Source organism: Bombus pyrosoma, linkage group LG7 (genome assembly GCF_014825855.1).
Source record: "Bombus pyrosoma isolate SC7728 linkage group LG7, ASM1482585v1, whole genome shotgun sequence".
In the NCBI taxonomy this organism is placed as follows: Eukaryota; Metazoa; Arthropoda; class Insecta; order Hymenoptera; family Apidae; genus Bombus; species Bombus pyrosoma.
Window position 1 is genome coordinate 17,683,639 of NC_057776.1, and position 25,231 is coordinate 17,708,869.

A 25,231-nucleotide genomic window follows, 5' to 3' on the forward strand; every position below is an offset into this window, starting at 1 on the left:
GACTTTTGAACATGCGCAGATCTGACCTACTTTCTTTCAAAAAGAAATATACAATGAGTGTGTAACATTGCCGTAGGTCATAGATTACGCACGTTTAGAAAAGTGAAAATTGCGGAATCACCTTCTATACTAACTTTTCGAAATATTTCTATCATTCATTCCAAGCAGAAAAATTAACGTATGCCATACGACTTAATAAACAACCACGTGTCTGGAATTTCTACTGAAATTAATCATCGCATGAACATTTAAGTGCGATAATCATTTCAAACATTTCGAAGTATATTAAACATTTTATTGTTAGATACAAATCTAACGAAATACAAACAATTATGAGCAGTTTACATCTTGGAGCTGGTAAGTACATATTTACATTATACATACCGTGTATTTTTTAGACTTGTACGCCTTCTTTAGTAAAACATGAGTTAAACTGTCAATAGTTATTATTATATTTTTCTCCTTTAAATTTGTAAATTTATATCACAATTAAAAGTTTTATTGCATATATATTTTATAGTAATTATAAATCAATAAAGTATAAAACAGTACTTTCAATATCAATAAATATAATAGGTGCTTATAAACATTTATGTAATTTTGAAAATTTTTTTTAAAGACAGTGATTATTTGCATTCCATTATATTATTTTATAAAATGCAATTTTTATATCGTTACAAATAATTAAGACATTCTCATTCGTGGCTTTAATTGTTTGAAATTATAATTTAATTTTATTTCGTACATAATTATATTGAATTTAACTTATAGATTCTCAGAAACCAGCAGAAGTGAAAGGACAAGTTCGTTTGTATGGTATGAAATTTTGTCCTTTTACGCATAGAATTCGATTAATACTTTCATATAAAAACATTCCACATGATACTGTTAATATCAATATCAGGAATAAACCAAAATGGTACTTAGAAGTACGTATATATTCTATAATTTGTTACTTATGTAAAAATCATATTATTAACTTTACTTAATATCCATCATATTTAATAATATTTTTAGATTCATCCAGAGGGTAAAGTTCCTGCACTTGTTGATGCTGATGGTAAAGTAATCGTTGATTCATTGGTCATAGCAAATCATTTAGATGAAAAATATCCTAAACCTTCTTTATATGATGAAAAAACAAAAACTCGTGACTTAGAACTATTAGATCACTATTCCAAGGTAAGAAAGTTCACCTTACAAATTTTTTCTCTTATACACATGATGCTTTAGCAAATAATTATTTAGAATTTATAAAATGATTTTAACAAAATAGTCATTTACTTTACCAATGATTTGCCTTTCAGCTTGTTAGTATTTTCTCAAACTGCATTCATAATAATGATAGCAGACCACTTAAAGAAATTGTTGCTGAATTTTCATCTTTATTAGTAGAGTTTGAAGAGGAACTTAAAACTCGTGGAACTGTGTATTTTGGAGGTTTATAAATTAATTTCAGATCACAAATAGTATGAAATGGAAAAATATTAATTCCATTTTTTGTTATTTTATTAGGAGCACAACCTGGTATGTTAGATATACTTATGTGGCCATGGGTTGAACGACGAAAATCTCTATCTCTCATTTATGGAGAACCTACAAATTTCAACGATGGAAATTTTTCTCATTTAGTAAGTTCAAACATACGTGAAAGAATAATCTTGTTTTTTAAAATGTAAACTAACTTTCTACATTTATTTTAGATGAAATGGATGCAACAAATGAAGGCACAGCCATTTGTACAAGAAAACGAATGTTCACATGAAAAATTTGCTCAGTTAGTCAAAGATTTGAAAACTGGAAATGTTGATTTCGATAAACTTTAAATCGTTCAATTATTATGCTAGCGTGAAATTATATTACTTTTGCAATTATGCGATGATAAATATTTTAATTTTTATATATAACATGCACATGTATGTATATGTTGACGCATAATAATTTAGGTTCTGGAAATAATTATACCCAAGTTTATAAGATATCATAGTAGTTATTTCATTAAATTTATCATAATTAATATCAAAATATATAGAGTAGTGTTTGTTTATAAATAGGAGCAATTACTACATAAGTATGGAACTTTGAGCTTCGTAACTCATGCCTTCGACTATGACAATATACATTTATGAACCTGTTTAAAGTATCAATACTGCTAGTCAGATGTGCTGTGAAAAACATGTGATAAACATCATAAATACACTGTTTTGATGAAGCAACTTAAATTTGTTGTTTATAATACTTTGTTGAAATACTTCTATTTTATGTTTATATGTGTTATTTCACTTTATAACACGAAGATCAAGTCGTTCCTTATACAGCATTTTACATATTTATATGTTTTTATGCGTGAAAAATGCACTTTTGCATATATTTATATTATATAGAAATATAGAAATGAAATATAGAAAATATAGAAATACTTTGAGATACAAATATTGGTTTCAGTATATTCTTCATACACTGTGTATGCAAGAAATATATTATTATAAAGACAATATGTACAATATTGAGGTATTCAATATTATCATGTATTCACTTCTGCATTGCTAGTACTAGGGATGTCTCAGGAAGACTGAATTTCGTCTATATTTATGTGAGCAATAAATCGTAACCTCATTTGCAAAGCAGGTCTTAGTCTTCGTATAATACATTCCACTTCGTTCTTCATCATATCCCCGACGAACATGTACTTTATATGATATCTATTGTAGTTAATATTAAGGTTAATATATTCAGAATAAAAATAATAGAAATATTTTACCAGATGGTTATATCAAAATAAGTTGATAAAAAAGGATACAGTAAATCACAGACTGGGTCCATGTATTTTAGATGAGTTTGAACTCGATCGACTTGTTCAAGCATTTCATATAGACGAACTGTTAATTCTACGACACAATTCGGCCTTTCAGCATTAAATCTTGCTAAAGTAGGTCCAATTAAATGACACGCATATATCAATTGTTCTTCGCTATTTACAACTGGTTGAAGTTTCTCTTTAATAAACCTAAATAAAATTGCATTTTAGCAGGTTATATTACAATTACTAAAAATACATAGTATTCAAAATTTAAACTTACTGAGGCATAGTAGTTATTTGTCCAACACCGGCATGATGCCACACAGAATGTGCCAATGCCAGCATATAACTGAATTTATTTTCTAATAAACTATTATGTGTGTTATTAAAATTAAATATTTGAAATGGAGTTAAATTACTGTAATTCCAATTAGCTAGACCTGGGCTGCTAATAGTTGCTACTAATCGGTCATGAAGGGCTGACCAATAACACTCTGGTAAAGCAGCCAATAACAAACCCACGCAATTTATCCATAAATGAATTTCATCTGACGGTATCACCGTGTACCTAATAAACTCGAAGTTAAAAAGTTGAAGAACCTAAGTATATAGTAATATCTCATTGCATCTTACCCTTTTGCAACTACATCTAATAATGAATTGGCAACTATATTTGGAGCAACAGGGACAGCCATAAGTTCGACGCATGTAACATACAATGCATGTGCAGCAGGATTGGGAAATTCATTAAATCTCCAATCAGTAGCAGGAAAATGAGCTGTACCTGACATTGCTGAAAATTTCGACAGGCGGTTATAAAATACTATTTAAAAAATACTATTTAATAAAATCACCTACTTTCCACAATTCTTCGTACTAAGCGGATATAATAATCTAATTCTGGCATCCATGTGACAACATCATCAGTAGATCGAGTCATGTACATTTGATAAGCTTCTGAGAGTGCCCATCCTGGTGCCCTAATTTCTTTTAAGGAACCTAAAACAGCTGCCACTAATCGTCGTTTCAGAGGTGGTCTGTCTCTTAATTTACGTTCATAATAATGTAAAGTATTATAAAGGTACGTAACGGGTCGATCTAAAAAAAATGGAACAAAACGAATCAGACTAATTCAAAGATAAGGACTGTATTATTATTGTTAATAGAGAAGTGTATACGAACCATGGAATTTATATAAACATCCTAAATGTTCTAGCAATGTTTCTAAACTTTTCGACACAGCTGGTATTTCCAAATACCTATGTACAACGATATCGAAAACAGGCAAAAATCGTAAGCATACATTTCCAAAATAAACAGGCAAACTTTGATATTGACTAGGTCCACCGCTAGTTTGTTCCATAATACCTTCTGGAGCAAATTTCTCTGGGAATTTTCTATGAAATGCAAGATGTTTTTCATGCCAGTTCGATTGTTTCCAATGCTCCGGAGAATTTTCTTTCACAAACTCTTGGGTTCTGTTTCTCAATTCAATAGCTTTTAATAACAATAGTTGAATTATAAAAAAGCATACTTGCGCGTCACTGCCTTCGTGAGTCCTCAGTACCAGACAAAGAATTAATCTATCAATAGTTACAATATTGTATTTCCATATCATATCGTTAACTGTATCTACACATTTATTTACATGTTGTCCACCCACGCTATTAGCAAATTCAAATACGAGATAATCACAGAATTTTCGAAGATGCGCTGACAAAGCTCGAGCTCCAATCCTTTCTAAGATTTTATACGCAATCGGACTAATTCGATCAGTTTCGAAAATAATCTTCCACAAAAGGCATAAAAATAGAGGTGGTGTACCAGGTACAGAAAAGTGTGCTATTATATCATTTTCATTACTCATAGAAGCCCAATTTCGATATTCTTCTTCCACCGCTTTCTTAATCTGTTGTTTGTTTTCTTTTGGTACGCTATTTTGCTGAAAAAATTCGCTTAACACCGGAGGAAAACATTGAAGAGTGTGATTAGCCCACGAGTGTGGGGTATTCTGCATAATTGTGTTCAACAATTCCTTGCACCATGTTCCACTGTGACTATCTGATCCAGTTCCGGTAACGTGCATAGAACGTGCCAGAGTTAATACTAAAGCTCTATTCAACTCCTCGGATTCTGCTGACACAAGAGTTTTAGGTTCTGATAAAAATCGAGATAATTGCGGTTGCACTTCAGCTGATCCCAATCCAGTAATTAAACGAAGAGCGGTGCTTTCCACACATAGATGAAGTTGTGTTTGATTAGTTTGTGGCACAGCTGCAAGGCTATGTAAATGAGACAAAAGTTGCACTCTGTAATGTGGTTGTATATGATGCATCCTATAACTAAACATTTCCAAAAGAGTATATAACGTTCCCCATGCATGAGACTTGAAAACTGTTGGAAGCAACTGGCTGATGAAACCTTTGATGCCAAGACTTTCAATCTCAGTGTACACTAGTAATCTACTATAAGTTTCAACCAGTGCTGGTGCCAATGCCATATTGCTTTTGGATTGTGCCGATTTGATAACGTGAGTAACGATGCTATGTATTAGGCTCATTTTAGAGTGAACAGTCAATGAATCCAAAATTGACATCGATAATGGCGTCGTTGGTCCACTTGCGAGGGCTGCGTTATTTTGTAACGTTTGCATCGGCTGCTGTTGCTGACCCTTTTGAGTACCAAGTATAGTATCTACTAAAGCTGCCATCGGTCTACCAAAATACTCTTGATTTGTAGAATACGCATTACATAGCAAAGCAATGCGGTAATCAGATCCCATACAAAGAGAAGTGTTAGGCATAACTAAATGTTGCAAAAATTCATGGTGAAGTTTCAAAGTGTGTGGTATTGGTCTGTGAATATTGGAATGTTCTGACTGAGCTTTTTTTAGCAAATGTATCCATATACACGTAATAGCCATTTGATGTGTGCATAATGCTTGAGTATAATCCGGGACCGGTAACGGTTCCTTTTCTGGATATAGAAGGTCGTATAGTTTTAATACTGGTAAAAAGTTTGATAGTGGGTTTCTCTGAATACTTCCAGAAATGAATTGCAGCAAGACCCACATTAAGTGATCTCTCCCTTTCCTTAAATCTCTTCCTGCTAATTTATCGTGTATTGCCATTACGATACTCGGGAAACAAGCGTACGAAAAAAGTACAAAGTATATAAGCTGTGACGAGAGATGTAACCATACGTAATGATTTGCAACAGTTCCATCAGTTCCTTCTGCCGGTAACGTTTCATTTTCTGCACGTTCCATAGCAAGAATTACAAGTTCTACCAATTGCTCTTCCAAAGCTATACATCGTTGTTTTTGCTGTAATAGAAGCAACATAAAATTATTATATACTTATATTACCATATTACTATAATTTTATTATTATAAGCACACCTGTTTTTGTAAACCAAGCATCGAACACACCATATCCCTACTATAAGGTTGTTCTAATACATATCTCAGTAATTCAGTTTGTGGTTTGAGTAAATCCTCGTCATAAGGCAAATTTCCTTTTAATGAAAATTTCAATGTTGTGGTGTCAAGTACCCAAGGATTGATTAAATCAGCATATCCAGTATGCTCCACTACTGGTAACATTTTTGAATGTCCAACTATGGATACCATTTGCGCAGTATTACGAAAACTTTCAACAAAGTTTGAAAGCAATTTTGCTAATTTCTAAAAAAAAAACAAATTACATTAGATGTTATTAAATTTAACAAAGTATGATAAGTTTTATCTTTGAACGAAGTAACATACCCAGTGTGGCCAGTTTTTACCATCAGGATAAGCCTTTTGAATTTCAGTTACAATAAAATATCCTGGTAACAAACAAGCATTTCTATCAAAAATATATTCAATTACATTTTCTAAAGCTTTCAATTGAGGCTGAATAGATGCATCTAATCTCGATGGAATTGTTTGTGCTTTCTCTTTGCATCCCTATAAACATATAATCAGCATTCATTAATCTAAACTTGTATTACTTTGAAATTAATTTTGCTGACACTTACCTTCATTATTTCTCTGACACCCTTGTAATCAACCCCTCCAATAATGTGTCGAATAAGAACAAAACATTCAACCCAAAAATCTTCTAACTGATATTGAAGTTTATCACAATTTAATATACATTCACACACAAGTCTGAAATTATATATATTTCACACATAATATTTGATAAATGATACCTTATTTTCTAAACTGACCTACCTTGCTGGTAAAACATTAGATGCAACTAAGTTTTCAAGTAGTGACAATAATAATTGCAATCTCCTGTGATTAGTCATTGCTGCTGCCATAGATAAAAATTGTCTTACTGCATTCTCTTGCTGTTCTTTGGATAAATTTGACATAGCAGATGATAATTCTGTTTGCCATGTTGCTATTTTCTCGCTTTCACTGTTTGGGTGATGCACCAGAACACAACTAAAAGCTTCTTCTATAGCTTCCACTTTCTATAGTAGTTTTACAAAGGGATAAAAATAATTATTATTGAAATAAAAATATAATTTTAAATTGCAACAAAACTGAGAGGGAAGAATATAGAAATAATATGACTATTATTTTCATTAATACCATCTTCGATAAAAAACTATTTAGAAACAAGCGTGTAAATATCTATATTGAACAGATGTTTATTTAATCTGAAATAATTTTAATTATATAGCTGCAAAAAATTGAATCTTAACCTTAATCTGTATTTTTAAATTACTATAAAACAACAATAATAAATAATAAAACAGATAAACAGCATAAGATAGATGCATTAGTTAATGTACACATAATGTATACTTACTAAAATATCATTAACAATGGTAGTGATTTGAATTTCACTCGTCATCTTTTGGTTAAAAAATCTTATGCTGCGATAGAATAAACTCTATAAATCACCGTATAATAATTTATGTTTCATTTAGTTTTTTCATTATTTTTTTCAATATTCACAGTCAACGTCCAATAACATTGATTTGTAAACACAATTCATATTCTGTTTACGTTTGCATAACCTAAATTTGCATTTGAATGAAAAAGTATGATCAGTATCGGTAATATGAACTCGTGGTATGCACTGTCTCACACGCGCATAGAGCTTATACTAACAGTAAATGTGTAGTATATACAGATATAGGAGCCTGCTATTAGGAATATACAGCACGGTTGTACGCAGGCGTGAAAGCTCCTATGGAGGGATAAGGCTTAATGACCGGATGATGTTGGTTAATCTGTCCGCAACAAGGTAACTGAATCTATTTGCAAGGATTCGTTGCACAGCGCGATCTTGTGTTTGCAACCTGCAATACTTCTGTGTTATGGTGGTAAATCCATGCATTTACGCTTGGTTGGTAAACGGGCTGCAGCGTACCTGCGGCTATCTGGCAAAGAATCTCGCGTAAAAATAAAAGTCGGTTTGAAGCGATGCTCTTTTTTAAATAGAAGCTTTGCTTTAAACATCACGTAGTACGCAAATGTTGCAACAATACACTATAATTATAATTACAATATATATTATTATAATCATAACTATTTGATAATAATGTACTTCAATCCAATATACAATGATCATGTATTGTGCCGAACTGTAGCCCAAATAAAAGTTAGTATTATAAAAAACTATTTTTATAGCGAAGAACGAGAATCTTCGTGAAAAATGGGCAGCGTTGATTAGATGGGGCGTTAGGGATCGGGTTAGATGAAATATTGTACATGTATTTATTTTAAATAAATTGTGAAAAATGATGAGAAATGATGGTTTAGGTTACCTTATATTCTTTACCTTTATTATACGCAGATATTGTTTTTACTGCAGGATGGCGCTAAATGCAAAATCCTAACAAATAAATCGAAGCTCTATAGTAGCGCCGTGGTTTGTAAAGCACAACTCTCGACATTAGAGCCTTACCCCCACTACGAAAGTTCCTACACCTGTATGTACGACTGTGCGTTAAACAGATTATAGCACGGAAATTCTCAGGATTTACTTTGACTTCGCTGCTGTGGGCTGCGTTTCTCCAGTTTTCAGCTCACTTAATCTGGCGTCCCTGACAAGTTTGCAACGGTACAAGCGAATCGTCTCATTGTATCGGCTTTGGATATTTAGAAAATCTGTCCAATACGGCAGAGGACTTACGCCTCCATTTCTGTAGATTATGCGTATACATTGTATCATAATCCTGCGTCCGCGATTTACCGCAGGAATTGAATATTCCTTGCCTGAAATTTGTCAGAAAATCGGGAACAATCTGGTAGAAACAACTATTTACACACAAGATATACACTTGCATACACGTTTTCGTAAAAGCAGAAGTAAAAAGATTCATTTCGCAGATGGAGTTCTATCGAGAAAGAGCGTTCTGATTGGACGATCTCAGCGCCTCTCCTTGAAGTCAAAGCAAACTTTTATGTAAAAAGAAAGAGACTCCTTCTTCTCTGGTTTTCATCGTGGTGTTGTAAAGAAAAATCCACGGGGATATAAAAATAGAGTGCGTGAGAAAGCTGAAAAAGCGATATAGGAATAGGAAGACAATGCTGTATAGAGACCTATTCGTGCATATTCGCTACATATTCATATAATAAATATGTAAGTACAACACCGATCAACGAGCAGCGTTAGACACATGCCTCATTAGATAAGAATAGAAAGCGCCTCTATGCAGCGTTCTATTCCTATTCCTATATCGCATCCACGGTAACATATGACTCGCGTACATTATCTTTATATTTTTATGGAAGAATCTGTGAAAAAGGAAATAAAAATATTGAGCAGCCATGAATATATTTTACTTCATACTAAACCGATAAAGTAGATTGTAGATGACGCGAGTTCTTACTGCCGCGTACCGCCACAGCGGCGAACGTCTCGTTCAAATCTTTGGTCGTTAGTGTTTATGACAAACTTGCTCAAAAGATGTAAACTGCAGCTTAAAAAACGCTTTTTAATAAGATTTTTATGTTGAAAGATTCGTTGCAAATACTTTCTATATTTGGGATAGACCTAATTACTGAAGGAAAGAAAGAAATCAATCGTATCTCCGACTGCGATAATTATATAACCTACATATACAATTGGAAGATTGAAGCACAGTATGTTCTCTGTAAAGTCTAATGTGAAATCGACGTTGCTCTGTGGACCAGCAGAGTTGAGTAAATCTTTTATGTTTGAGGTAAATGAATCAAAAAATATAAACATTATAATATTTTGTACATACAAACGTAGTTCAGTAATTTAAAATAAATAGTGGAATTAGGATTGCACAGTGATAGAGAAATCTACGCGAACTGGATACAATATAGAATAAGATTTCTTAATTTCTTTTTCCAAACAGATTAAAATTTAAATAGATTAGAAATACTTAGTGAGTTATTAAAAAAATATAAACAATAATTGTTTAAACGTTTACATGAAACAATTTATAATTGCAAAAATGTATTTCAAACTCAAATATTCGTGTCGATATGATATTGAAGTACAGTTGTGCTTTGTTATTGACCGCGAGGAAGGATCAAATATGACCAATTAGCGAGGCAAGGTTTAGAACAGATATTTTTCTTTGGCGTGAAATTACATACGTATTTATATGTAGCAAAGAATTCGGATTACATCGAATATGACTCGATATCTGAAATTTTTGAAAGACTTGATAACTATTGAATTGTAAACCTTCGCAGATTTTTAGCCTTTAAAAATTCTATATCATGAATTTTTAAAAAATCTAGATAGATTTCAAAATCTTAAAAGTTTAATGGTAATTCCTTATTCTCCTGATATGTTGTTTTGTCCTTTATATCTTAAAATAAAGAAATGTATCAATTTATCTTTAATATCATATTTATTCAATACCTATCAAGGTTTCAAAACTGAAATATATCAGCAATTTCAAAATTTATCAAAATTTAAAAAATTCGAGACCTATCAAGAGTTTCAATGCATTGAAGACAAAGTAACATACATGTATAATTTCTTATAATATTATAAATATTTCAACTTCTTTAAATTTCATAGAACTGTAGAATGAACATGGAAGAAATAGTGGCGAAAAAAATATTAAACGAGTCCTTGGAATTCTCTTGCGTAGCCCGAATGTTAATAAACAGAATTTGATAACATACTTTAAAAAATTACAAATGTGAAACGTTGACCCATAATGAGATAAGTCTTTCTAAGTATCGAAGCATATTTGAAATGTTTCCTCCGCCTCACGAAGACGTACAAGGAGTGGTGGGGATATTAATGGCCAGTTAGCAATGCAGGGTTTCCGTCAGTTAGCAAAGCAGTGCTGTATACAATATATAGCGCCTATAACACATGAAAACATACAGAAACATGATAAGATTGATACGTTGTTTCCAAATCTCAAAAGCATTCTAAATGTTAGCATTAAAAGTCAACATCATTGCACGGTCGGTGCTCGTTATGGAACTGTTTTGTTAAAAATGGTATGGACATTTCCGGAATCGAGTTTTCCTTCGTAGGTAGCAATTTACTGGGCCGAAGAAGGACGCCGCGTCGTTTACATTACACCAACTCCGTTGGAGAAACTGCCGATAGCCTGTCACGATAGAAGTAATCCAGCACCCGCGGCTTTCAAGCTGATGAGATTTATGTAAGCGGAACACTTTTCTTGCGGCGCTTCTGCACGTGCATCGGCCTTCGGGATTCGTTTCTAAAAAGAGCGCCAGATTTATATCCATTTAACTAAACTAAATCGCTTATTTTGAAATCGTTTGTTTCACTTGAATTTTGAATCTCGAATGTCGGTTAATATATTGCGGACTTACTCACTTCGTTCTAAGACGCAGAAGAATTTATTAGTTCTTTTTGATCTTCTAAGAAGAAAGATCGTGTTATTTTTCCAAAACTCGTTCATGGTTGTCTTGAGTCATATAGTAGCTATAAGACTTTTTTTTTACCATAGAAAACCTTCGTGTATATGTTACGTGTATTATACAAAACATTTAGAAATTGCATTTCGTCTTTATCGCAGTGAGGCGTAATTGTCCTGAATATACTGGTTAAACTTGAAATCAATCTGAGAATGTAAACAAAAGTTACAAGCATTTGCTATAAACATATATTTAACAAAAGATTAGAATACAGCACGAAAAGTCGCCTTAAGCATATAATAAATGTTAAAGATGATTTTTTTCACTGAATATTAAGACTTATTAATGTAACGAATAATTGGTTGCTTAATACTTCTATGACCTCTGTGAAATTTATCAATGTGTTCAAACTTTACCAATATGATCATTCGTATCTCGTGATAATGGTAACGGAATCTCGAAATGTTTCGTATAACACAGACAATATAAAAAATTTCTATAAGCATTCAAATACTTTCGCGAGCTATTGTATATTAACTGATGGAATCATAGTGCAGGATCGCAGCGTTACGCCATAGAATAATAATATGTAGAACGGTTTCGAATTCGAGAAGTTTGTTCAACGTACCGGAAGCGATAGATCAAGGAACATTAGTTACTTTACACGTCTCACGCGACAGGTATTGACATTCTACGTGCATAAACATATGCGTTGTTTAGAAGTGATCGTATTTTCAGAAGAGGCTGCGTTAACTGCACATAGATCACGCCAGAGAGGTTACTCATTCTCAGCTGCTTTATGTAGCGAACTACAATGAAATACGCAGTACAGTACCGCACAAAGAACTTTGATTCATCGTTGAATAAATTTGCTTGAACCGAATTACAATTTGCAAATATAGCATGGTATAAATGTAACAATACATAAATCGAACGCTTCATAAAGAATTGAAAGAAGAAGGACTATTTTCACGTATGTACGTACATATACGCATGAAACTTACACTTTCTTTATCGTTAATCGTTCGAAATTATCTTCGATTTTAACGTTTTATCAGTTATTTAACGAATGATACTTGGAACAATTTTACAGAAACAGCCTGCAGATTCGATTTGTGTAAAAAATTATGTTTCAAAACTCTATTCTTGGTCGATTCTTCCTTGAAAAGATGATGCTTCTTTACAAATAAGAAATTCAAGAGAAAATTCTTAATTATACCTCGGTCAATCATATCGTATATACGTGTCCACACGGAGAATTAATACCAACAACAAGCTGGAGATCAAACGCATGAAAAATGATCGATATCGTTTTCATTTTTTTCCAAGTCAATTTTAACTACGCGAACGCTTACGAAGCTAATCCTTCGCGGATAAAACGAGGCACTTTCGAAACGTTTATTCTTTCGGTTAGATAAACAACGAAGTTCGCAATTTTTATACGCGATTCATCGTGGCACCAGAAGCAAGAGTAAAATAAACGGTCGAACCGGGGTCGTCGCAAATCAGCTGCTTCCTTCTTGTACGGTTTATTTTTCAAAGCTGAGATTTTATCTGTCCACGCTTAAGGATTCGTCGAACCGTGCCTTCTGGCGAAAGAGGAAAATTCTGTTCACTTTACTTTGCTTTTTTCACATATGTAGGATCCAGTTCATTTCTCTAATTATCTCGCTTCTTAGTTCTACCGTGTATGTATACACGAGATGCATACCTATATATAGTATAGTTTCTGAAAATGCAGAAACGTTGGTCGAAGTGCGGTAGCAATACCTATACGAATTTTAATCTAGTTCAGGTTTCTATTCAAATTTTAAAATCAATTTAACCAAATTAATAGTAAGCAACGACGCTTACTGCGTTCTCATTGAATCAAGAAATTATATATTTAAGTACCTATTCAATATACATATACATTTACTATTTAAATATCACTATTTATGTTGATGTTAGAGTTAGAAATTTTTCTATTAATTTAGATTCTATAATTTTAAAGAAGTAAAACAATCTTATAAATTAAAAGAAGCTCCTAGATCTAACTTGTAATTGAAAAATTAAAGAATCTGTAGACGAAAAAAAAATGTTAAATCAAAACAAAAATTTGCAAGATTCTATACGATGTCGAGTTACAAACAACAGCTTTATCGTTACATACGGGTTTTTAGAAGCCGATCCAATGACGTTATAATATTCCATTATATATAATTATGCGAATGGTAGAGAATAAAATCATTAGAGTTCGAAAAATTCGATATCTTAGTGTAATAATTCTTGTCAATTAATCATGGATCACTGACACCGTAATATATATTTAGATTCGGTTATTTAATTATAAACGAAATTTAAATTCTAACAGAGATATGATTTACTATAGATCTATTCGAGTACTGTTATGTAATTTTGATTTACTCTTGGTTAGAGTGCGCGGGTTTAGACATTGTGTTGGATTTAAAAGAACTGACTGATTATATATTAGATTTACAAATACATATAACGCTTTCACTTTTGGAAACGAAGTTTATTGATTTTGAAACAGGTTTACACCAAGGCAATAAACGAAACGCTATTTTACGTTTATTACGGCATCCATTTACTTAAGCTATATTGCTCGCGGGATCCTTGCGCCGTTTGTTTATTTTGAGGTTACCAATCATTCTCGATGCCGAATTTTTTCAATAAATTATTATATTCAGGTGGTCTTGGTAATCAGTTAAACGTTTCAGATTCTCTTTTCAGATATACATCTATCATTTATGTTACAAGTTACGAGATACAAAAGGACACATTACTGTCTCTTAAATTCCAAGGAAAAAGCTTTAAAACAATATTCCCTAGACATAATTTCCTACTCAAAGAATACATACAATAGCGTAAGGAGAAATATGGTTTATACATATACATACGCATGTATATAAGATGAATTAAATATACTACGACATACAATAACACATAACAAATAACATGTATAAAAATATATTCATAAAACATAGTATTTTAAGATAGCGTAATATAGTAGAATCATTTTAACACTATAATCGTAATACTATCATTTTATTACCATTATGACGGTATAATAATAGTATAATACATTGTAGAATTCATGTGATTAACTCAAAACAAGGCGCAAACTTACTGATAGATGTTCACTGCTTAAATTGATAATAATTATAATGAAATGCAGTAGCAGGATAATAAATTATTATTACAAGAACGCAATAACGATATAATGTATCTTAAGAAGGTAGGGTAAATACGATTTGGTAAGATAATGTAAGAAAATCCAAGTGGATCACATCTGCTTTGAACGAACTGCGATCATTCTGTAATAAGGTTGCATTACGCGCGCGTAGTGCAACAGTGAATCCGCTTTCGATTATGAAATCGAACGTAAAACGATCACGAAGAAATCAATACCCTAGGTACTTGGAGGACTATAAGGCTCTCGCAAAGCTGCTCATCCAGCTACACACCTTCGCCACTTTGCCTTCTGTGCTCTTGATCGACGACTTCGACGTCTATACCGGTAGCTATAAAGAAAGTGAGGTGTTGCAAGATGTACACACTGCCAGAACGTGTTCTTTGATTCTCGACACGATGAATTCTTGCGCGCAAATCCTGAAAACCAACGTAAGTAGCGATATACGGTTTGCTGACTAGAAGTATTAAGACATCTGCTAATTACATTTACTGGAAATTTTACTGAGGATTACGCTTGCTGGAAGCTTTATTGGAATTTCCATCTTTTTTCCTTTTTTTGTAAATTGTATTTATTGAAAATTTTATTACCAGTTAAATTCTTTTGAAAATTTTATTGAAAATTACATCCGTTAAAAATTGCAATGTAAAATGCGAGTGAGATAACAGATTTGTAGTAGAATAACTAGGAACTAGAAACGCTGAAATGCATTTAATACTTATGGCTGGTTGTGTAACTCGATGAAACAAATATTTGGGAAACAAACTATACCGGAAAGGAAAGTAGAAATTATTAATTATTAAGAAAGAATAAAGAAACATTTGTCTGTGTTTGCTTCAGGTACATGTGTGCGCTTGGTCCTCTTCCGCGTTGCAAGACATTAGCCCATACGCGATATACTTCATCAACATTTGGAGTATAACAGACGAAAAGGAGAGTAATACAATATTGCTGCAAAAATACATGCAGAAAACTCCCACTGAACAGTGTCCGGCCTATAAATACTGTAAACTCGAAGATGGAACGAGAGTGTTGAAAGAAGTTCTGTACGAAGCTACGAGGGAAGAAACTTAGAAATTCATTTTGGGATTACTGTTAATTAATTTTAAGAATATTAAGAATACTGAGCAGGATACGTATTTAAGAAGAGTATTTTACATAATGTAATAATATAGTAGGATTTTGATTGGTCTAATACATTGAAACGGTAGATTGTGTTTCTGTATTTGACTCGCATTTGATATTTTGCTTACATTTCTTTTTATATAAAAACTCTATTTAAATAATTAATAGTTGATTTACAATTTATTTATTAGTCAAACAATCGATATTTCAACGTAACATAATTTCAACTTTTCTATTTATATCCTATTTATATTTTCTATTTTCTATTTCTATTTATATTTTCCATGTATGTTTGATGAAATACATTCGCTGTAATTTAAAAAGTATTATATGCTATAACAGTAAAACGATACTCCACAAATATTCAGCGATACTCCCTACAAGCGAAATGTTGCAAGAAGGCAATGAAGTCGATAAGTTAACGCACCAAGCTCCGTTCGCGCGACACTCTAAAAATCTAACACCGTCCTTGAAATGCGTTGAAGCTCCAAGACCGCTTGCAGGCAGCGCAGCGGCTCGTTTCATTTCTGTATACCTACGGCAAATTAGACTCGAAGAGGTTCAACGGAGAATTACATTTGCATAGAAGACGCACAGTGCTATAACCAGCGTCACTCTGCTTCACCTTAAAACCTGTCTATTAAACTACCTTTCATATTCACATTTTTACATTATAATAGATACACTGTCGTCCATAAGTACATATTAGAACACTTTCAAATGAATGCAAATGTATAAAATATAATCATATATATATATATATATAATTAGTAGATATTGATGTAATCGATAGTTAATATTTAATTAGTTTAATTAAAAGAGCAATAATTGAAAGCATATAAAAATCGATCCTGTGGAAATACCTGATTTAGGTGCGTCTGTTCAACGTTGCAATGTTACAGCGATTGAAATATGTTTCTAATCGCGTTCTAAGAGTTTATGTAGGTTTTATACAATGTCAGTTATCTATTACACAAATTGATGCGAAGGCACAGCGATGCTGATATGTTAATTTCTTTACTAGTTTAAATTTATCAAAGTATTTGATGGCATAGTATTAACACGTTCTTCGACCGTAATTTTGAAAATGTAATAGAAATATCAATTTCTTCGGATTGTACCAGCGTGTAGAAATACTTATTGGCGATAGTGTACACTGTAATAATTTTCTCAACACTGTCATGGATACGAGAAAATGTAAAAACGAAAGAAGAATTAACAGAGTCTAATTATAAACTGACGAACGACTTTTCTATTGTCGTTATTCTTCAAGGCATAGAAACGCTATAACAAACGATGATAACACGGCGAAAAAGACAAGTGCAAGGGGGGGGGGGTTAGATGTTGGCGTCCTATTGTCTGGTTCTTCTGCTCGACCAGGTCGAGAGCCCTTCTCGGGAAGAGCCCCCATATAGACTGAACCGACCACTTGTTCCGATCGGTCCGAAACAATCTGAAACTGACAGGACTATGGACCAGCCATGAGCTTCTCGCAGCGAGGTAATAAATGGAAACTTGGAGGTACCGTAAAGTCACCGTGAACGGGAAAATGTCACAAGAAAAACGCGTTTTTTTTCCAGCTGGCGATACACGGATAAGGAGATACTAATATCATCGAATAAATAGAAGTCGATGTATCGTAACTAAGATCATAACTAACTATATCTATAATTAACTACAATCCTGGTGCGGTCTTGGAATTTTGTATGCCTCGAATGAGATACATATTAGTAATGATTCTTTCATGATTTTCAGATCAAATTTAAGAAAGGGTTTGCAGCAATAAGGAGACAAAAGTGATCCGCATCTTGATTGATTTTCCGTTGATTTACTCGAATTATTGGAAAATGGAGCTGCCTCCTTGCTACAGCAGCCACTTCAATCTTCTAACGATAGAAAAATACGATTTTGTCGAAAGAATCCAGTAGGGCTAATCAATTACAGATTGATCGGACACGAAGATACATACACATGTACGTGGAAAGAAAGAGAAAGAAAGAGAGCGAAGGAGGAGAGGAGGAGGATAATTACGGAGCAGAAAATTGCAGGGTGACTTATACTAGCAGAAGTTTACACGTCGCGAATGAACCGGCTCTTGGTGGGTTCAGGATCAGCAAGACAACGGTAAACCACCGTCGTTGGTCTGTTGTCGTGATGAGGAGCAAGAAAGAGACAAAAGAGATTGCAGAGAAGGGACGAGTAACGAGAAGAAAGAGGGAGAGGAAGAAAGATGGGAAAAAGGGAGGGAGAAAAAGCGAGAGGGAAGATCGCATACCTGAGTGAACAGGTGTGCCGGAGTGGACGACGAGTGAGTTGCTGTCCAGCCGACGGCGGCTTGGCCAACGAGCAGCCTGTTAAGTCCCTTCGTGCACGAAGAGCAGGGACGCAATCACTTCGCCGATTTTAGAATTCGCGACCGATTGGAATTCCACCGAGGAAAGTAAAATCCCTCTGAAATCGCTTGGGACTGTTTTAACAACCGGCTATTGCTTTAAACCGAACGTCTCCCGTCAGAGATCGTAAAGTCCCGCAAATGTGCAAGATTAATGTCATTCGTTGAACGCTTCGTTCTTCATTTTCTTCGATATGGATTATGTTAATGATAATTAAGTTTTAAGATTTTTAGGATTGTTCTTAAATTTACATGTACAAGAATTCGTTGTAAAGTAATCGAAATGTCTTATTGTAAACGGCATATTTTAAATCTGAGTACACAGATCTTATCGAAAAGTTTTCATTTGTTAAAGAAAGTCAAGTCCGAGAGGCTCGTAAAGATTTATAGTTATTGTCCTCGATTACTTATATTCGAAATTGACAGTCAATCGTGTCTAAAAAGCCCGAGTGATTTATTTGAACTACGAGTGACAAGCAATATCCGAAGAGCAGATTGTAAATGTAGAAGGACTTTTGTCTCCCCGGTTACCTCAGACACGGCGGTATAATTGCACTCACGATCCTCGCCACTTTCTCCGCTGGACCGAGCGCATTCAAATACCAACAGCTACTTTAAATGCATCCACGGACTCAGTGACTAACTGCATCTTTTTTTTTCTTCTGCCGATGTCTCAAACTAAACTTGCTTCTGTCTATGAATATTTATGATCTTTCCTAATAACAAACTCTACTTCATTATCATAATTTATTCCAATCATTTCTATTTCAAATTAGTATTTACATCGTTATAACCGTTATAGTAGATAAATTGTAAGTGTACGATCGATAGAAAGAAGTTAAAAGGAGATTCCAATAAGAATTAAAAACAAAGGACGAAACGACGAGGATTATTTTTCTTGTCAGTTATTCGTCAAGAAGAGGAAGATAAATCGAGTACGAAGCAGCTAGTAAAGTTGTTTAAAGGTGGTTAATAGCCAACCCTACGAGTGAATTACACCCACGGATACGTAGGTAGCTGAGCAATAGCGCGTTATTATCTCGCTCGCTACGCCTACCAGTGGAACAAGTTCGATCGAAGAGTTCGATCGTTCTGGCCGATTAACCATCATTGTGTTTTCTTGTCTCGAGCAGGTGTCTCGAAGATAGATATTGCTTGCACGCGACAACGTTAGGAATTATTGATAGAACGACCGGCGTACAAACGTACGGCCAGATTTAAATCTGACTTGGAGCTTAATCTCACGACCTACCTTATATCTAACTTTATGTAGTGTCTACGAGCGTAAAGTGAAATATGGTATTTGCTCGTCGTTCTACGTTATAAATCACAAATGATAACTGTATAAACCACGTATTCGTTGGTTCCATAACGGAATCGTCATCGGGTACGTGGCATTAAATATTTATCGAACGAATTGTCTCTGAGAACTTCTTCGATAGATATTTCGAAATTAGGATTTTCAAATAGAACCAATTATCGATTTTATATACTTCGTTCGCTATCGCATTTCCTCTTAGATGAAAAGAATTAACCGGTATCTTTTTCTTATTTGTAGAATTTATCGAAATCGATATCAACTACTCACAGTTAACAAAAATTGTTACGCATCGAGTTGCATCGAGGAGGGACCTGATAACTATAGCGCGGATATTTGTGCATTTTTGGAAAATTAAAAAATGCAGGAGCGTAGAGAATGCGTAGGATATGCAAAAATATCCAAAGGAGAGTTAAGGTACTTCCTGTGACATTTAGAAGGTGAAATAAATTTCTATTTAGGTTTTACATCTTTAGTTGTGTCGATAAAGACGTAAAATTGCATAAACATCCGCAGTGATTTACCGATGACAAAAACAGGACAGAAGAACAATACGTTCTATTATTCTATCGAAAGGTTACGGCAACATTGTTTTCTAATTCCAGATGTTCTTTGCGGAACTGCAGAGGACAATCGGTTGGAGGGTGATGAAAGCGCGAACTGCGGACACGAAAAGAATAAATCAGGTCTCCGATTGAAATTTAACGAGGAACCTGGATGGCAACAGGTGTGCGTCCATTTCTAAACGTACGATTCTCCTGCACCCTCTCACACCCCTTTACCAACTGGTCGGTCGCTGTTAAAAGCTACATTCCATCGGCCAAACAACCAGTTCTGAATCGGTTTCGAATTCTCGATGGCTCATGAATCTTCGATCGCACGGGACTACACGTATGCCTAGAAGTATGTATCGAAGAAAGCGAAATGAACACCGAATTTGCTTGAATTCGTATCGACGAGAACGCATAACGTGGTCAGATGTATCGTGCTACGGTACGTTGTTGCTCTGACAGGGGAAATTGCTTTTCCAAGGAAACCGAGGCTCTCTTTAAACGGATAATCTATGGATAGATAGGTAGTTTCAACTTTTGCCGCTCTTATACGCGCACATCGGGTGTTTTGGTAACATTGTAAACGAGATATCATATGAAATTAGTTTATTTTTGCTGTTATCTGTATCAGACGGAGCAACAGCATCAAGAAGAACATCAGGTACCGATACGAAAAGCTGCTGATGCGATTATAACGCGATAACGCAGCGAGATAAAAATAAATGTTGCATAAATGATTTTTTTGAATAAGCAGTGTCGGAGGTTTAATCGTTTCGTATGATCAATTTTTGTTAAAAAAAAAACTTAAGCAGCAGATAAAAATTTGTATGCAAATATCCTTCGATTAAAAAATTGTTCGCATAATTCTCAACATATATTATCAAAACTTTCTACATAATTATGTTATTTCATCGAAAGCGATCAACAAGTCACAGTTGAACGATCAAAGCGACACCGCTCTACCATACATCGTAAACGATACGTTATAAAAGCATTAGACTTGTTTGTTGTTCATAAATCTCGCTGAAATAATCCTTCAAATAATACGTCTCTTTGACGGAGTTTATCTTTTCGAAACTTAACCGAGTACAATTTCGGACGATATAATCATCGGTTAAAGCAAACCGTATAACGATGGATATAAGCGATCCTGCGATTCCTCGAAATAGCGAGCGAGTAACGAAGCTCGGGCACGAAGTCCTCGTCACTTTTTTAACCATCGAAATTCTCCGATAGCGACGAAGAGGAGCGTAACACACAGGACTGCAACGGGGAGTCTGCCATCGGGCCGAGACAGGCTGCTCCAGCAGGCGAGCAAGTGCCAGTTGCTCGGCGGCAGTTGCCACGGCTGGACATACATTTGCTTCCTTTCGTCGAGGTCTTCGTTTACACGCGACTTACCCCCGTCGCGGTTCTTTGAAAGACAGTTCGAGGGTCGAAAGTAATCACCGTGAAGGAAAGTGACGAAAAGCCGAAATCGTGGAAGCATTTCGAAGGAAGAAAAAAACGGCAAACGAGAGGAAAAGGAGATAGAGAGAGAGAGAGAGAGAAAGAGAGAGAGAGAGAGAGAGAGGGATCATGAAAAGGAGGATGCCATGTGTTAGGAACAGTGAGTGCGTGTGAGTGGCGTGCGTGTTACGTGCGTGTCGGCCCAGTGGCTTCGGTCCTTCGACCCTCGAGGACGTACCACCAGCCGAGGACACGATGATGATCTCGATGATACAAGCTGCCATCCTCCTGTCCGTCTTCGTTCATCTCAATGCCGCCACCAACACTATCACTATGGCTAAGGTGAGTATGTAATTGAACGTTGTCTCATTTGGAGAAAATTTGAAAGGTTCCCTGGAAAATGGAAAATTGATATACGTTGCACCGTATCACGGACAGGGTAGAGTTTTAGTTTCGTCGAAGGTGATCGTTTTCACTGAAAAGCGCGAAACGCTTGAAGATTGGAAATTCTTGTTGAAAAAGGCGAAGATTGTGTGAAACAGCGGTACAAAGGTATGCCTCATAGTACGATACAGTCGAATTTTATCTTCGACAGAGCTGATGCATTTTAGTATACGGTGTTTGAAGAAATTAGGGAATCGTTTAGTCAGGGGATTTGATTTATGACGCGGTTCGTAAGATATCGCTAATAGCGATGTTGTATATTTAATGTTTATTAATAGCAGTACGTTAATTAACGTACATCTGATCGATATTAATAGTAATGTCGTTGATACATGTATATTTCACATACGCGAATAATGGTGTTATCTTAATCTATCGTCTTGTAACATCGACTGTAATCGATAGAGACGTACTCGGAGGAAACAAGACTCTTTTGTCACTTGTCAGGTATAACTTCTATTATCAGAAAAAGAAGAGATTACAGAAGGCACAACCGGGTCAAACGTTTCTTTGCAATCCAACTTACGTGATCTCGTAATCACTGCAGGTAATATCTGCCATGCACTGTGCAGCGTGCAGGTGCAACTATACTCTACTAGAAGCGTTAGCCGGTTAAATAGCTAGTAGTTCGTTGTATAGTTGAAACGTATTCACGCGACAATAGCTAATTGTTGGTTAATTAGACACGGTTCGCCAGTACGATAAGCACGGATGAGGAGAACGGTTTCGACTAACGAAAGAAACGTTTTTTGTAATAGTTGCGCGACAGAAAAATTATTAGCACTTGGCGTGCGCGTTGTACAATCGTTTCACGGCCTTTTAAGTATCCCGCCGTACGATACAAATAGTCTTTTGTTTGCACCAGGCAAAGAAGAAAGGTAAATAGCGGTAATATCTGAGTCTCGATTAGAGATCCGACAGCGTAACTTTTCTTTCTTCTTTTTTTTTTTTTTCAATATAATTATAAATACGCGAGATATCGTGCCTCTTTCTCTGTCCCTGTTTCGCTCCCTCTTTGCGCTAATGATTAATCGAGAAACTCAACGCTATGCTCGTTGTTAAGTTAATTATGTGGAGCACCCGATAACTTACTGCTTTTACACTGGGTAGAAAGATAATTTTGATTTCTCGTTACGAAATTTTATTGCATTATACTCGTTCTTTTTCTCGTTTTTCCTCTTTCTCGGTCTTCTAAGAAACATGTCGAAACGAACGATTCTTCCGTGAAATAGTAGCGATTCTTATCAACGCATCGTGACGTGTTCGATCGCCGTGTGTTATGGTGAAATTTTCGTATTTCATAAAAATATGATTCATCGTTAATTTAATCTACGCCCACGATCGCACAAGGCAACGCTATTGCAACACATTGTAATATTCGATAGTGAGAACCAAGTCTCTTCTTAACCCCTCGCCTTCTGATCTTTTCCGCGACTATATACATCTGCGTTAACTAGCGACTGCTTTAACGCTATGCCCGATGCAAAACGTTGAAATATTATACACGATTTGTATTCAGTAATCTACTGTCTTATAATATGGAAGTAAAGCCAGAGTTAAAATTGAACTTTGATACAAGTCCGACTCCGTTCTATTTGATCCATAATCCATACCAGTCTGCCGATGAGTCTGACTCGATACTATGAGACAAGGGGTTAAAAAAAAATTCGTGTAGGTGGTCTTATGGCTATGCCGTGAATGTTCGGTGAAATTCACATTTTTGAACGTACAACTAAAGTAGTTGGAAGCTAAACAGAGATTTTCTTCCAAGCGTTAGATATTATAACGAAGACTTCACACTGGATATTTTGTATGTACATATTTCTGCATACTAGATGCTTGATTCTGTATATTTTTGCAGCTTTAAGCGTACAAACGCCTATAATCTATTTATGGCATTGAGAGTTACAACTAGGTTCATCGGAAAGTTTTTCTTCTTATAATTAAGTTTCGACGTAATATTTATCGTTGCTTATAGCCGCCTTTCGGCAATTCCTTTACATCGTCGTTGTTCAATTTTTCATGTTTTATCTAAACATTTTATCTAAACGTTCCCGTGTCTCTACGACCTGTTTCCAAGCATCCAACATTCTTTATATCAAATGGCTTTAGAAATATCTGAAATTAAATGTCGGAAATTGTGAAAAATTGTCCCCGTAGGAGATGTTTTATTCGACCCTGCAACAACAATTATTATTACAAACAATGCAATTATTGTTATCAGCGATCGATTTCTTCACCGTCTTTTCTCCTGGATGAAATTTTCAGATTCGAAGCGCGAATTAGATTCCACAGACTCGACTTGAAACGCAAATAGAATTTCAGATTGAAATGTAAATGAAATTTCAAATTGAAATGTACATATATTTCAACCACCTGCGTTTTATGAAAAATCCACGAGTGAAGTTTCAGATATACGATCGAACGAGCGTACAATCGAAAAGGTGTAGACGTTTCAACTGACCTGATACAATGCCAAATATCTCGGAATATCACCAGTATTCCCCCAGAATAGAAAGCACGGCGTCTAATCAATTTTCGCGATAGAGGCACATAGGCGATCCACGATGACAGACGCCAAAGAGAAAATTGCATTTATTTATGTCGCGGTCATTCGTTTCCTCCTTATCGAATTAATTACGATAAAAGTAGCCGTGTGTGTCCAACAACATTGTTCTTTCTTCGTATTTTACCGTTTGTTTGTAAATTACCACGTTTTCTTCGTGCACAAATCGTAAAGAAGTAGTTACGAGGGACAACAAGCTTCGTTGCAGATAGCACGATTTTTCATTTCGACGTCGGGATAACGATACTCGCTTTCAATTATATACTCTGAACGGTTAAATGGAACGCGTAAACGCGACGAAATAACGCTCCTTCGCGACAACGCCGATAAAATCACGCACAGTTTCCAGGAACATGTTCTAGAATTAAGAGCGTTACACACGTATTTTCTGACCCGAAAATCTTTGCTGGCACAGCGAATTAACGATGTTAATAAATCGCGAATATTACGTCGGTGGATAGTAGATTTATGCTTGATGATTCTGTTGCTCTGTTTTCCTTGGGCTGCTCCTCGGCCGCCGGTCTCTCGATATATCGGGAAAACGCTTATCCTCTTCGCGAGAA

The 25,231-nt window shown here is 34.9% G+C and overlaps 4 protein-coding genes and 1 long non-coding RNA gene across 16 annotated transcripts in view; 3 read left to right on the forward strand and 2 right to left on the reverse strand.

Moving 5' to 3' along the window:
• Window positions 1–46: 46 nt before the first annotated feature.
• LOC122569305 (pyrimidodiazepine synthase-like) lies at window positions 47–2,222 on the forward strand. Its single transcript, XM_043730162.1, has 6 exons — window positions 47–357; window positions 772–929; window positions 1,018–1,182; window positions 1,308–1,440; window positions 1,516–1,631; window positions 1,704–2,222. The coding sequence occupies exons 1-6, from the start codon at window positions 333–335 to the stop codon at window positions 1,824–1,826; spliced, it is 720 nt and encodes a 239-aa protein (XP_043586097.1). The 5' UTR covers window positions 47–332; the 3' UTR covers window positions 1,827–2,222.
• On the reverse strand, window positions 1,971–9,127 carry LOC122569301 (mediator of RNA polymerase II transcription subunit 23). Of its 7 annotated transcripts, none has more exons than XM_043730145.1 (13): window positions 8,938–9,079; window positions 8,789–8,848; window positions 7,606–7,672; window positions 7,020–7,264; window positions 6,821–6,953; window positions 6,567–6,749; window positions 6,201–6,485; window positions 3,983–6,125; window positions 3,659–3,898; window positions 3,434–3,593; window positions 3,081–3,368; window positions 2,801–3,007; window positions 1,971–2,702 (listed from the first exon to the last, which is right to left on the reverse strand). In XM_043730145.1, the coding sequence occupies exons 1-13, from the start codon at window positions 8,943–8,945 to the stop codon at window positions 2,564–2,566; spliced, it is 4,158 nt and encodes a 1,385-aa protein (XP_043586080.1). In that variant the 5' UTR covers window positions 8,946–9,079; the 3' UTR covers window positions 1,971–2,563. The 7 variants fall into 7 exon arrangements, with proteins under 7 accessions (XP_043586080.1, XP_043586083.1, XP_043586079.1 ...); XM_043730148.1 differs by lacking the exon at window positions 8,938–9,079 and adding an exon at window positions 8,584–8,637 and having other exon boundaries at window positions 8,710–8,848; XM_043730144.1 differs by having other exon boundaries at window positions 8,789–9,127.
• On the forward strand, window positions 8,912–16,300 carry LOC122569304. 4 transcript variants are annotated; one of them, XM_043730157.1, is made up of 7 exons: window positions 8,912–9,052; window positions 9,135–9,387; window positions 9,767–9,970; window positions 10,810–11,207; window positions 11,280–11,410; window positions 15,047–15,254; window positions 15,664–16,300. In XM_043730157.1, exons 4-7 carry the CDS (start codon window positions 11,052–11,054, stop codon window positions 15,895–15,897), a joined length of 729 nt encoding a protein of 242 aa, XP_043586092.1. In that variant the 5' UTR covers window positions 8,912–9,052; window positions 9,135–9,387; window positions 9,767–9,970; window positions 10,810–11,051; the 3' UTR covers window positions 15,898–16,300. The 4 variants fall into 4 exon arrangements, with proteins under 4 accessions (XP_043586092.1, XP_043586094.1, XP_043586093.1 ...); XM_043730159.1 differs by having other exon boundaries at window positions 9,800–9,970; XM_043730158.1 differs by having other exon boundaries at window positions 9,135–9,289.
• LOC122569308 lies at window positions 11,214–14,352 on the reverse strand. Its single transcript, XR_006317402.1, has 3 exons — window positions 12,259–14,352; window positions 11,590–11,836; window positions 11,214–11,470 (listed from the first exon to the last, which is right to left on the reverse strand). It is a non-coding gene; the product is annotated as an uncharacterized LOC122569308 (long non-coding RNA).
• A 5,210-nt stretch (window positions 16,301–21,510) lies between the features above and the next one.
• LOC122569302 (SPARC-related modular calcium-binding protein 2) overlaps window positions 21,511–25,231 on the forward strand; it is a 33,076-nt gene continuing 29,355 nt past the window's right edge. The window contains exon 1 of one of the 3 annotated variants that reach the window (XM_043730151.1): window positions 21,511–22,000. In XM_043730151.1, coding sequence (XP_043586086.1) covers window positions 21,914–22,000 — 87 coding nt within the window. In that variant the 5' untranslated portion in view covers window positions 21,511–21,913. The remainder of the gene's footprint in view (window positions 22,001–25,231) is intronic. The other 2 variants (XM_043730154.1, XM_043730153.1) reach the window with 2 other exon arrangements.